At 37.8% G+C, this 12,998-nt stretch overlaps 1 protein-coding gene across 1 annotated transcript in view; it reads right to left on the reverse strand.

Moving 5' to 3' along the window:
* The window catches only part of PIK3C2G (phosphatidylinositol-4-phosphate 3-kinase catalytic subunit type 2 gamma), a 372,023-nt gene that overhangs the window by 135,876 nt on the left and 223,149 nt on the right, over window positions 1-12,998 (reverse strand). Inside the window, exon 16 of the mRNA XM_023508742.1 lies at window positions 1,495-1,675. Coding sequence (XP_023364510.1) covers window positions 1,495-1,675 — 181 coding nt within the window. The remainder of the gene's footprint in view (window positions 1-1,494; window positions 1,676-12,998) is intronic.

Here is a 12,998-nt window from a genome sequence, read left to right on the forward strand (position 1 = left end):
TATAAAAGATTTTGAAACATAAGAGATAAATACAGAACCTCTGTAAATTTTAAATCAATTTATTTTACTTGCTATTAACTTTTTTGTCTACTATTAGAAAGTAATGAATGGAGCCAGGTGTGGTGGCTTACACCTGTAATCCTAGCACTGTGGGAAGCCAAGGCGGGAGGATAGCTTGAATTTAGGAGTTCAGACCAGGCTGCGCAAGACTGAGACCCCTGTTTCTACTAAAAACAGAAAAAAATATTTAATAGCTAGGTGCCTATAATCCCAGCTACTCAGAAGACTGAGGTAGGAAGATTCCTTGAACCTAGGAGTTTGAGTTTGCTGTGAACTAGGCTGACACCATGGCACTATAGCCTGGGTAACAGGAGTGAGACTGTCTCAAGAAAAAAAGAAAAAAATAATGAATGAGCTTGAAGTAATATGGAGAAATTTTAGAATATTTTTTGTATCGTCCACCATGTTATATGCCTTAAGGATCCATCCGGAGTTTATATATCTTCCATTTAAAAATAAAATGTATACTTATTTTTATTTTCCATTCATTCTTAGTTTGGTGACATAGCCTAGCTTCTGGCATCTCTATTAAATGAAGTAACATCTATCACAGAAAATCCAGAGCTGAGAAAGAAATCTGGCACACTTTGCCTATTGGTATTTTTAATATTGTTTTGTTAGAAATTCTTGTTCATTTTACACCATGACTGGAAAGAAAATGAGCTACCTTGAAGATGAAAAATTCATGGTTTAGTCATCTTTCTATCCTTGACTCCTGGTCTATAGAGGTACACAATTGTTATAGAATAATTGTCTTAATACAATGAATGCCCACTGTCTCTCTCCTGCTAGAATGGGGAACCTAAGAGAATCTACTTAATGGTCTAGTCCCGTAGAGAGAGCTGGTGATGGCAGAGAATTAAAAAGAGCAAAAGTTCTTCCATTAGATCAAGAAAAAGAATAGTTAGGTCTATTTATTATAATCAGTGAGAAGGAAGAACAATATTTTGAACATTATCCATAGATCTTAGTATAAAAAATGTTAATATCCACATCACCATTTATTTCTTTCATTTAACTCATTCTATTTGTTGTGGGGGAAAAAGTCTTTGAAAATGTGACTTTGATTAGGGAAATTTAGGAAAATCTAGACCTAGATTTTGTGCCTTGGACAGGGTGTGTTCTTCTCCTGTGAGTCTGAGTTGTGCCCCCATTTTCAGAGACTTACTCCATCACGCCTTTTCAGTCAAACTGCCTTTAATTGGTTTCTTCTTGTTCGGTTCTTCCTGTGTGCTACATGGCTATTTAGATCAAAACATCCATGTCTTAGTGATAGACGGATCATTAACTTGCAGATAGTAGATGAAGGGGGAAAAAAGTGACTAAATAGTCAAGGAATTTGCTTTCTAAGGAATAAAATTAAAAATTAATTTAAACAAAAGTTAAAAAAAAAGAAAGAAAAGCTTCACTACCTGAAGATTAATTTTAACAAACCTGTCTTTGGTGGTCACTGGCAGACTTGACTTTTTGTCCAATATCTCCCAGAATTTTGATAAGTTTCTTCTCCTTGGAAAACTCATCACTCAAGGCTTTTCCTGCACAGAATTGGAGAGCAGCCAGCAACTTCTGATACCAGCTTTTAAAATAAACTTCATTCTGGGCATTGTTTAGTAGCCTGAAGCAAAGAGAGAAAAAGAAGTCTTATCACTAAAGCTCATTTTTTAACCACCTCCAGGAGGAACAAGAAGTGCATTTCAGACTAATCTGTATTTGGAGGCTTTGGGCCGTTTAATAGCCGTGGATGGGGGAAAATGTTTATTTGTTGGCAATCATCCAGTTCCATCTGATAGCTATTGAGATTCCCAAGAGTGAAGAATCAATAAGAGAACTGCCTTTCCTCATGTCAATTCACAGAGCACTTTTTCTTCTTTCAGTCTTCTTAGTTCTATAACAGACACTTATCTCAAAAACATACTTTTGACTTTTTATTAAAATATGGACAAAGAACTTTGAAAACATTTTTATAAGTGACTGTACTATGCCAAGCCTCACTCGACCATCAAGCCTACCTTCTTTTTCTTTCGTTCAAATGATGAATGCCCCCACACTGCCACATGCCCACCTGTGTGTGGCTCCTTTCCCCCAATACTTTCCCTTGATTACCTGGAGAAAGATACTGTAAAGGAAAGAGCATGGTTTTTTGTTTGCAGGCATTTCTGGACTCAAATCTTAGCTCTATAGCTTACACACGACTTAACCAGGCTGACGTTTGATTTCTTTGTCTGTAAAATAAGGCAATTCACTCTGATTCTATCGAGCTGCATGTATAGAACATAAATGTAGAATGAGCTAACTCATTTGAAACTGCTTAGCCCAACAATATTTGTTCATCAGTATCTTGCAGGCTTTCCAGGTCAACTTCTGTCTGGCAGGGAGGAATACTGCATGAAGTAACGTGAAGTAAGAATACGGCTAGATAATGGGACAGCCCCAGATAATTGATTACTCTGTCTGCCACGTGACAATTTCTGTTGCCCTGAAACCAATTCCAATATGCTAAAACTTTACCTTCTATTATGCCCTAAAAGACTGAAATGAAATAAAAAAAGGCTAATTTCTTTGAATCTTACCCTCCCTCTGACTGATTCTTTTAATCTAAATTAGTCTATACTTTTCCCCTCCTTGGAAAAATAATTAGCATTCGGGGCACTAGAAGTAGATGATGAGAATGGAATACTGAGTAAGAAAAAAAGGATTTGTGGTACAGCCGCAAACTAATACATACATAAGTCTTATTCTGCATGCTTAACTTTGCATCTCTACCCAATATGTATTGTGTTACAGAACATCCAGCAAACACATTACTTTTATTAAATGTTTTCTATTTCTGCACATTTAAGTTTAAAATAGTAGTTCATTGAGTCTGTACTTCTTTAAGGTAAAGGACTGCTCCTTTGTCATTGTGATAATGCCAAATTATCTTCCAGCAACTCTTCCACTTTTCCCCCGAAAATACAAAATTTGTGTGAAGCGATAGTTCTCATTTACTTAAAACTCAAGGTGCTCAAATTATATCACAGGAAAAAATATATTCTGTTGATAGCTGGCTATTTTCAATGTAGGAAGAAGAGCTGCCAATGGAAAGTTTTCCTACTCATCCCTGAGATGAGATTGTGAAATGTCCAAGAAGTAGTAAATGAATCATATCATTCATTACGTAGATGCTGTAAGGAGAAGATGCATGTTTCTTTCAAGTGATTGCAAAGTGGCAAATGCAAGCTTGAACATGCAAAACTACAAGATAGTTTGTGCAGAATTCTGCACTGTACTTTGTATATAGTAAATGTTTTCCATAGATCTTTGAACATTATCCATAGATCTTAGTATAAAAAAATGAATATCCAATCACCATTTCTTTCTTTCATTTCATTCATAACAAATCAATGCTTGTTAGCATTTTTATATGCTTTGAATATTGAGTTACTTATTTTTTAAAGTATTTTTAATCTGTTCTAGTACATGAATATAACTCTATAACCACCCAGCTGCTAAATACATGATGCAACGGAAAGTTACTCTGCGTGGGTGAAGTTAACAACTTTTTATTAAAATATTAAGAAAAAATACAATTTAGGGTTGAGTCATAGGGACTGTCAGAAGTGTAGAGTTAATTTGCATTCATACTATTCTTATTTCTTTTTCTATTAAAAATGAGTTTTCTTCTCTCTTGAGCAATGTATTTACTTCTCTTTGGTTCAAGGAGGAAAAACTCAGTTTGATTCCTTGCTCAAAATGAAACTGAGCAGGGAAGATTTGCAAAGCGAATATGTGGCCACATCTTTAAAAAACATAAAAGCTAAGAAAACTCAGTGTATTCTGTTCTGATTAATTTTCTGGAAGAATATCTCATTCAAACCCTGCATCTCTGCCAAGATTACCTGTTCTCCCGGTGAGAACTGGTTCAAACTCTATGGCTTTTCATTTCATGTATAAAGAGTTTGTTTTTAAACATTGCAAAATTGAAATCACTGAGTTTTGGAGATGACCGTGAGTGGCCAATTTTCTATTCTTGTGCCCTTAGGCACAGATCCTCTAAATGACAAGAGAAATTAACATGGCCTTTAATTTTAAACAGTTGCAGAGAAAGTTGGAGTAGACAGTTAGGGGTGGAGGGTTACTCAATTCTGTGTCAATGACCTTCGCTACAAGGAAGTGGTAAATCCCTCATGTTGTGGTTTTTACCCATTGCCTCTATGTATGAGATTATAGAAAACAGCTGGCCACTTTCCTTGGTGCATTGCAGAAATCCTTTTCAAAAGATGTTGTACCCTGAGAGAATTAGTACTGCTTATGTCAAATAAAAGATTTAAAAATAAAAAGTTAAGGTCATGGGACTTGCTATTGAAAGACCAAGCTTTTAGGATGCAGGTGATGCGATGGTGCATAAACTGTGAGGTAAATCTCAAAATGCCAAGAGACCTGTTTATCCTAATGTTTGCAAGATCCATCTGTGATTCAATGTGGTATTTTTTTTGCAGACATACCTTAATGCCTTACAGACTGTACACTGTGCCAACATTAAAATGAGTCTCAATGCACAAAAATCTCGATGATTGAAGAAGATTTTAACAGTGTTAATTATGATAGGCAGAAAGCAAGAGGGGAGAAAACATAACTCAGGTGACTGAGCTTATTTGTTGTAGGATGTCATGAAGGTATACACCTGAATTAAGGGACTCAGATTCCTAAGATCTTCAAAAACCCCAGCTAGCATGAACTGGAGATTTTCTTTGGAAATTAGAGCTTTACTACATTTCTTCATGCATGTGGCTTCTTCTGATTACATGGTGAAGAATTTGCAAGAACCACAGGAAGAATACAGAGAGTTCACATTCCATCAGTCTACCAGCAGGACAGAAGAGAGTAATCACACCATCCCAGCCCTCTTCACTCAGAACATCCTCAGTCTCCATCTTGCTTTTACTTCTCAACAGCACGATATTCCACCTTTTAGCCAGCTGCCTTAGATTTTTATCTATTTGTGTATGTCCTGTGGGTCAAGAGAGAAAATAACATCCAGTAACGGAAAAGAACTGAGAGCTACCAATGAAGACGAGTGATTTCAGATCACCCCGGGACATCTCCTTCCCATCTCCTTCTGTATTTCTGGCTACTTTGAGTTCAGGTGTGTGGATCGAGAGACCAATTTCTAGCGAGCACATGTAGATTCTAGAATATCTCTTTCACATGAATTTAGGACATTGGGACAGATAAAGGTAAATCTAATATTTAATGTGGAATTATAAATTTTAAGATTTCAATAGTGTGATTAACAAAGAAAAAGCATTTATCTCTTTGGCATTAGCTAAGAGACAGATATTTCATTTCTAAGTGCCTTAGAGATTTATTTAATATTTCCCTTAACTGAACGACTCAATACATTCTGTACTCTCCATACAGGTAACTCTTCCCTCTGACTAGCCCATTCTTAAAATATTGGTTTGCTCTTTCAGAAATATCAGTGCTAAACTGCTGCTAAATTTTTCATGAAAGGAGCATTATGTGGGGTCCATCTACAGATATGTAATTTCCAAGCAATAATTATTCTGCAGTATACAGAGGATGCCAAGCAATGTACACACAATTTAAGAAAAGAAAATACTGTATTAAAATTGTAACATTCACCTCACATTTGACAGTTACAGTTACCAGAGGTCCTCAAATGTGACTTGTATTCTTGTTTAGTTAACAGTATATATTGACTATTAGAATTTTAATAGAAATTAAATTGAATATATTCTATTAATTGAATTTAATAGAATCTTAAATTGTGTACACATGTAGGGTGTTCATAAATTTGTGAACGAATTTATGGACATCATGTCTTTTTGGAACCCTATTTATCAATAAACTGTGTCGACACTCAAATATAGCACTTCACAAAAGGAGTAAATTCAGAAAAAGACTAAATCTGTACCATAAGGACTGTACACATTTTTGGAACACTTAAATGCAGTAGAACTTTGGTTGGTTGACCACTCAAAAGACTGTAACAAACTGATCAACATAACAGAGGTGGTCAACATAAGAATCTAGGTCTACTGTACTGATACATACATGTGATGCGAGTCTGGTCTGCAAAAATTAGGTCAACTTCATGAAGTGCTCAACTATGGAAGCTCTACTGTATAGGATAGTGCACAACTGGCTTGGTTTTTACCATGTCATGATTTACATAGTTAATAATTCGTACTATCTCCAAAGTAGTCTCTTTGGAATATTAAATGCTCATACTTAAGAGGTTCCCACTGCACCTACAGTATGTGGTAGATTTGACTGTCATTCTAAACACTATGCTTTCTTCTCTGTCATGTGATTTTTAGTGCCTTCCTGTAGGCAGAAGACACTTCTCTATCCCTTGTCCGGTTAGCCATGAAATTTGCTATTGTCAGCAGAATATGAGTGGGTGCAATGTACACCCATGTTTGCAGAGACCATTAGCCTGTTGTGTGGCCTCTTGTTTAGTTTAGTTTGGCTCTGCTTCTACTTCCTGCCATGAGAACAGTACATCTCAGTAGAGGGCTGTTATTTTGTTTCTGCAATGAGAAGACAATGTGGAATGCAGCTGAGTATTGATGGGTGAAGTCCTGTGGAGCCAGGCAGAATGATGAAGGGGCAAGTCTCTAGCCTGAGTGATACATGACTAAGAAATAAATCCTTGTTGTTGTAAGCCAAGGAAACTATTTGTTGCTATGGTAGAAACTAATGAATATGCCAAATTTCATAATTTCATATTCTTTCTTTTTTTTTTTCTTTTCTTGGCTTTTGTTTTCACTTGATTGTTTGAGTTGCCTTTACAATATACAGCATATTTTTTAAACATCCTCAGTGGCAGCCCTGAGGATATTTTGGTGCAAACCTAATTACTGAAAATAAACAAAAGTCATCTGGTGCCAAGTCTGGTGAATTAGAGGAGTGATCAGTTTGAGTATACTTTGTTAGATCAAAAAAACTATAAAAGCAATAAAAATGGTTTTCTTTCATGGGTCACAAAACGTCCCAAAGGGTATTTCAAAAATGATTTGATCAAGCTCATTTGGGCCTATCTATTTTGTTCTGCTGCTGAAATGTTATTGCTATTTTATTACTACTAACATAGTTTTTAACCCATTTTAACATGTGAATAGGCCTATGTACCATCTGTTGCTCTGGCTGCTGAGTGTTTCAGCCTCTGATAGCAGGCTCTGTCTGAGTAGAAGTGTACTAATAAGTGCGATACAGTGATGGTGGGAGGTTTTAGGGTACACATAACTCAGGGCTTCACAGAGGGTAGATGGCCAAGGGCAATGAGGAAGGCAGCAGTTGTAGTTGTTCTGGAAAACTGAGAGCTGTACCCTAATGGCAGCAGCTGATGACTGAACAAGGATGAACATGAGGACAGTGGCTTGGTTTGAGGAGGCATCTGCATCAGCACATTCAACGGCACTTTCCTTTGTTCCCCTGGAGTTGGCTACCAAGACCTCAAACTGAAGAAAAGAAAAAATGGGTATCTGATGTGGATTGCATGTTTGGCTCCTCCAAATCTCACTTTGAAATTCCATCCTCAATGTTAGATACGAGGCCCGATGGGAGGCGTTTGGTCATGGGAGCAGATCCCTCATGAATGGCTTGGTGCCCTCCCTGTGGTAATGAGTGTAGTTCTTGATTTATTAGTTCACGGAGGAGGCTGGCATCACCTCCTCCCTCTCTTGCTCCTGCTCTTGCCACATGACACACCTGCTCCCCTTTTGCTTCTGTTTTGATTGGAAGCTTCCTGAAGCCCTCACCAGAAACAATGATGGTGTGATGAATCTTGTACAGTTTGTATGAGCCAAATAAACCACTTTGCTATATGAATGACCCACCCTCAGGTATTTCTTTACCAGTGTGCAAAATGGACTACTGCAGTATTTTGTATTCCAAGAGTGGCAAAAACCCCACCACCACTACCAGCACCAAGACAAAAAATAAACAAACAAAAGGGCAACTGGAAGTTAGATAACTCTTCAAGGCTTATTAGGAAGTGAACTAAATGGCTGTGGTCCAGCAGGCTTTAGTTCCTCTCCTGGGCCGTAGTACATATGCACAGGTGGGGATGTTGAGAGTCAGGAGTCATCAGCTTAGGGAGGAATAGAGAGCAATTTCATTATGGCCACTTACCTTCCCAAAGTCTAGTGAGAAAGGAAGCTCAAAGAGAGCCATTTATAGTAACATGGGTATGTGTAAGAGTTGAAGACTGTCACCCAGGTTAGATTTCTTCTGTGAAAGAGGGTTTATCAATTTTCCCTGGGCTTTTGAAAATAGGATGAGAAATCAAGGCCAGGGAGGAGAAAAAGGTTGGCAAAGGAATAGCTTGCACCCCAGCTGTTTGGCAAAGTGAGTGTGTGTGGGGTGTGTGTTTCACAAGGTTAAAAAACTCAAAGAAGGAAGGTAATTATATGTGATCCACACTTTGTGTAGGCAGAGGTTGAGTCAGACCTTGATTTCCCAGAGGGGAGGTACTACAAGGGTGCCCCAAGGACTCACCAATTGTCACCTTGAGGTAGCCACCTTGACAATGAACCCACAGAAAGCCTTGGTGGAAAGTTTGAGACCATGGACAGGGGATTAGCAATTGCCTGCCCTCCCAAGTGTAAGGGTTACTTTTTCTTTTTTTTTTCCCAACCCAAAGCCAAGAGGAGTTAGAAATGGAAGAGAGAGAAAAGAAAAGTGAAATAATGGACCATATCTTCTACCCACTGCAAGTCTCCTAAGCTATAGCTTGGCTGGTTCTGGAGAGTGGATGGTAGAGGTATGTGTCAATTGGAGAAGAAAATGGAGTTTTAAATTGAACATAACTGGTGGGAGATGGAATCTACCTGGATTTTAATTCAGGAAAGTGAAAGGATGAAGGAGGTATTTAAAAAAAAATTCTGAGAGCTATCATATCATGGTCAGCTGATTTAAAGAAAACTAGGTGAGATAGTTAAAAATGTAAGCATCAGTACAAGGAGAAATTCAGCTTCAAGAAAAGTTCAGGTTTGAGTACATGATAAATAGCCCCAAGATGGAGAACAAGAACTGGGGGACAGGAGGGATCTTGACCCAAAACTCTCAAGAGTGTTATGTTGTGATGGTTCTCTTTGCCTTTCTTTATCCCTTCTCCACCTCTCACTCTTCCAGATGATCTTGTGTATGATCATTGCTAAGCAATGGATTGTGCTTAAGAAATCTAAATTATTTTTTTTAGAAATAGATTATTAACACTATGGATATATAGTATAAATATTTCTTGTTATTACTAGCAATTTATCATTATATTTAAATAAAATTGTTAACAGTTATAGCCAGCTGCATATTTAATTATAACCTTAACTTATATTTTTCTCAATGAAAATTTGCCATACCTGGCAACCAGTTTGTGTAAACAGTTGTAATCAAGGGTGCTGTTACACAGCAACGTTGCACTTTCTGGATCAGCTATGAAGAAGAAACTATCTTGAGTAGAGAAATTTCCCTAAAGTTTTTTTAATCTGTAGTAAGAAATTAAAGCCCTTTCCACTTGTTTTGCTGAGGTACATGGTCAACCCTGGAACCTGCAGGTAAATACATAAAATTTATGCCTTCCAACCTATCCACCTGTATTCCCAGGCTCACAGGTTAAATATCCTGAATAATCTGCTCCAAGAGTACAATTCTGTCTTCCTCTTCCCAGTCCAACATGCACTTACTGCTGCAGTGTAAGTCATTTTGTTCATCATTTTTCTCAATTAAGTACTGGGCTATGAGTAGCTGGTAGTGACCTCTGTCAGACTCCCACCATACTCTGTATGTGCTTATTGATTTTAAAAGGAAATAGCCTGGGTACACTTCAGAAGAGATAGCTATCTATGAGACTACCCTGTACCCCATCTCCCTTTTCTCATATTCTGGTTTTCTTTCTTGCTCCCCAACTTTGAAAACCAGCACAAAGAAGGAGAATGAACCAGAGTGGGAATGAGGAAATAAGACACACAAGAGACAAAGACGAGATTGGAAGGGCTGGAGCAGTTCAGACTGCAGCCAGCACTAAACTGTGAAAACAGCTTTATTTATATAGCATCTTAACAAGGTTGCTAAATGATGTAAATCTTAGCACATGGGGTAAAGATTAATTTTAGGGAGGAAAAGCTGCATGCTTGCTGGAAAAAAAGGAAAATATGCTGGGGCCATGTGACTTCTGGCAGAGGAGAAAAGAATGTTTTCTGTTAAAGGAGGACAAGCAGCTGGGGGCAGTTGCCTGAACTCCCCACACTGTTGGGGGCCCTACAGCCTAACAGCCCATCCTCCACACCCAACAAAGTCTCTGTTCTTGTCACTCTTCTTTTAACCAAAAATGCCACCTTATTCTGTTTTTGTGGCTCCTAATTAATTAGTCTCTGTCCTTCTCACTTTAGTCAAATGTATGTCCCTCAGTGTAAATTACACTTAAATTCCAGGGGAATAATATCACATGAACATGGAGCCGAATGATACCTTGAAGGAATCTCTCACCGCTTACATTTATTAAGTGAGGAAACTGAGAGATTTGGGAACTTGCTCAAGGACTTACAGACTAGAATTAAGAGTTCTGGACCATGGCTCAAGGCTCTGCACAGCACTGTGTTTTGTGTTAAAAAAAAACCCATCAAAACATAGGCTGTAACACTCTTTTTTTAATTCCATTAACTCTGGCAAGAAAGGTCATGCTTTGGCTCTTTACTTTCCTACTCTGTCAAATGTTGGAATTGATGAGGTTCAGTAAACTGCCTTCCAGTTCCAAGGCTCTATAATTTTAATCCTTAATGAATTATCAAGTACTTCGTGGTAGGCATTTTCCAAGCATTTTACAGAATTGTATTAGTTAGTCCTCATTTTATTCCAGGTAATATGAGTCCTTCCATCTTACAGACAAGGATATTGTGGTTCACTGAGGTTGAGTAACTTGCCCAAAGTCATCCACTCAGTGGACTGCATATTCAAGTTCAAGTTTGGATGGATCCCAATTCCTTGCTCTTTACCATCATGTTGTGATATCTTAACAAAGGTACCAGCTGACTGTTTATCCTGTGGCTAATGTGTAATCTAGGAATTGCCTTTTGCCCCCACTATACTACAGTGTTTTTCTGTAACCCCTCTTGCTACTTATTTCCTAACTCTTTGAAATGGCTTGCTCCCCAGATCGCCTTCTTTCTTTCCAAAATACCTTGATCATTTTGTTTTGTTACCTACAAACTCCCTGCCAAATCTGCACCACAAAGGCCATTAATATTTTCCTTTCTCCTTTTAAAGGAAGAGTTTGTCAATCTGAACACATTTTATGTGAAATATTTATAAGCAGTCATGTCTTTCTGTCCCCTACCCAGCCTGTTCAAAGTATTGAATATGTGGACTTCTTTTGATGATGGAAATAACCCACCTGACTCACTCCTCCTCCATCTCTTCCTCCTTTGAAAAAGCTGGGGGAATACCATGGTTTCAATGAGTCTGGCCTCTTGTAGTTTATTTAGACAAGTGACCATGGGTGGGATTGAGGGAGCAGAGGGGAGAAGAGGCTGCATTGAAAGTAACACACTGATTGTATTTGGAAACCTAAGAATCCTGATAAACTGTGCACCACAACAGATGTGCCTTGAACTACCCTCAGCTGGGCCCATGATTCCAAATAATTCCAAGTTGTGGCAGAAGAGAAATGGAAAGTCTCTAACATCAGCACATGTTCCATAATAAAATAAATTCTGCCTGACATATAAGTAATGCTCAAATTCACACACTTAGGATTTTAAGTTGGTTCAATGAATGTCTACATTTTCCCTTACTCTTTGAAAATATGGGTCTGAACTGAGGAACTGAGTTCCTAACTCAATCCTTTTAAAAAATTTTCTTTTTTTCCCCTAAGTCTCTGTATAGTTACTTTAAAGGTAGTGTAAGCATCTTTTTCATAAAGTTTCCTTAACAAAATATTTTTTAACAGCAAGGCAATTCCTTTGCTATATGAATGTTTCATAAGAATAGCAATCTAATAATAAAGTTCCTTTTTACCCCTCAGCCTTTTGTTCTTGCACAGCCTTCTGGTGAAAGCTGGATAATCATCATATTGTGCAGTGAACAATTCATATGTTTGAACACAGCTGGAGGGACAGATTTATAGGTGTGAGGCAAAGTTGCCTTTGAAATACCTTGTTTCCCTGGAACCTCAGTTCCAATTCACAGCTGGGCAGCTGCTTCTTCCTTCATTCTGCAGAGTCACAAACAGTGTGGTTTGTTCTGTAAAGATATTAAAGGTTCCTTGGGATATTAATGCCCATGAGGTTTGGAGTTATGTTTGACAGCCTAAGAAGATTTCTGGGACATTCTTCCTTGTTGTAATGAAAGAACTTATCCCTTGAAGTTGGCTAGTACCATTTAATCCCATTCCTTTTGGAAATTCAGTGAAAACTTAGCGGTGTCCTATTAAGCCTTCACAATCAACCTGGCTAATTTTCTGTTGACTCATGTGGTATTGTTGTCGTTCAGGTTGTACTTTTTAGGCTGGAATAATTGTGCTATTTGCTGTATCACATCAACATAAAAGAGTACTAGACACAGGCCATTTCAAATGCTTTCTGTATGACCACACAAGTGACTCAACAGTTCCGATTCTAGTCTCTATTTGTAAAATGATGATAATGCTTGTTCTATCATCAAATCTATGTTTCTGTTATGGACTGAACTATCCCTCCTCATTCATCTGCTGAAGGATTGAACCTTGAAGTGAAGTATTTGGACACAGGGCCTTTAGGAAGGTAATTAAGTTTAAATCAGGTTATAAGAGCGGGGACCAAACTCTTCATAAGAAGAAGAGACACCTTAAAAAACAAAGACCACATGATTCTCTCAATTAATGCAGAAAAAGCTTTCGATAACATCCAGCATCCCTTTATGATCAGAACACTTAAGAAAATTGGTATAGAAGGGACATT

This window comes from Otolemur garnettii, unplaced genomic scaffold (assembly GCF_000181295.1).
Source record: "Otolemur garnettii isolate 467f Iridium unplaced genomic scaffold, OtoGar3 scaffold00271, whole genome shotgun sequence".
NCBI classification, from domain to species: domain Eukaryota; kingdom Metazoa; phylum Chordata; class Mammalia; order Primates; family Galagidae; genus Otolemur; species Otolemur garnettii.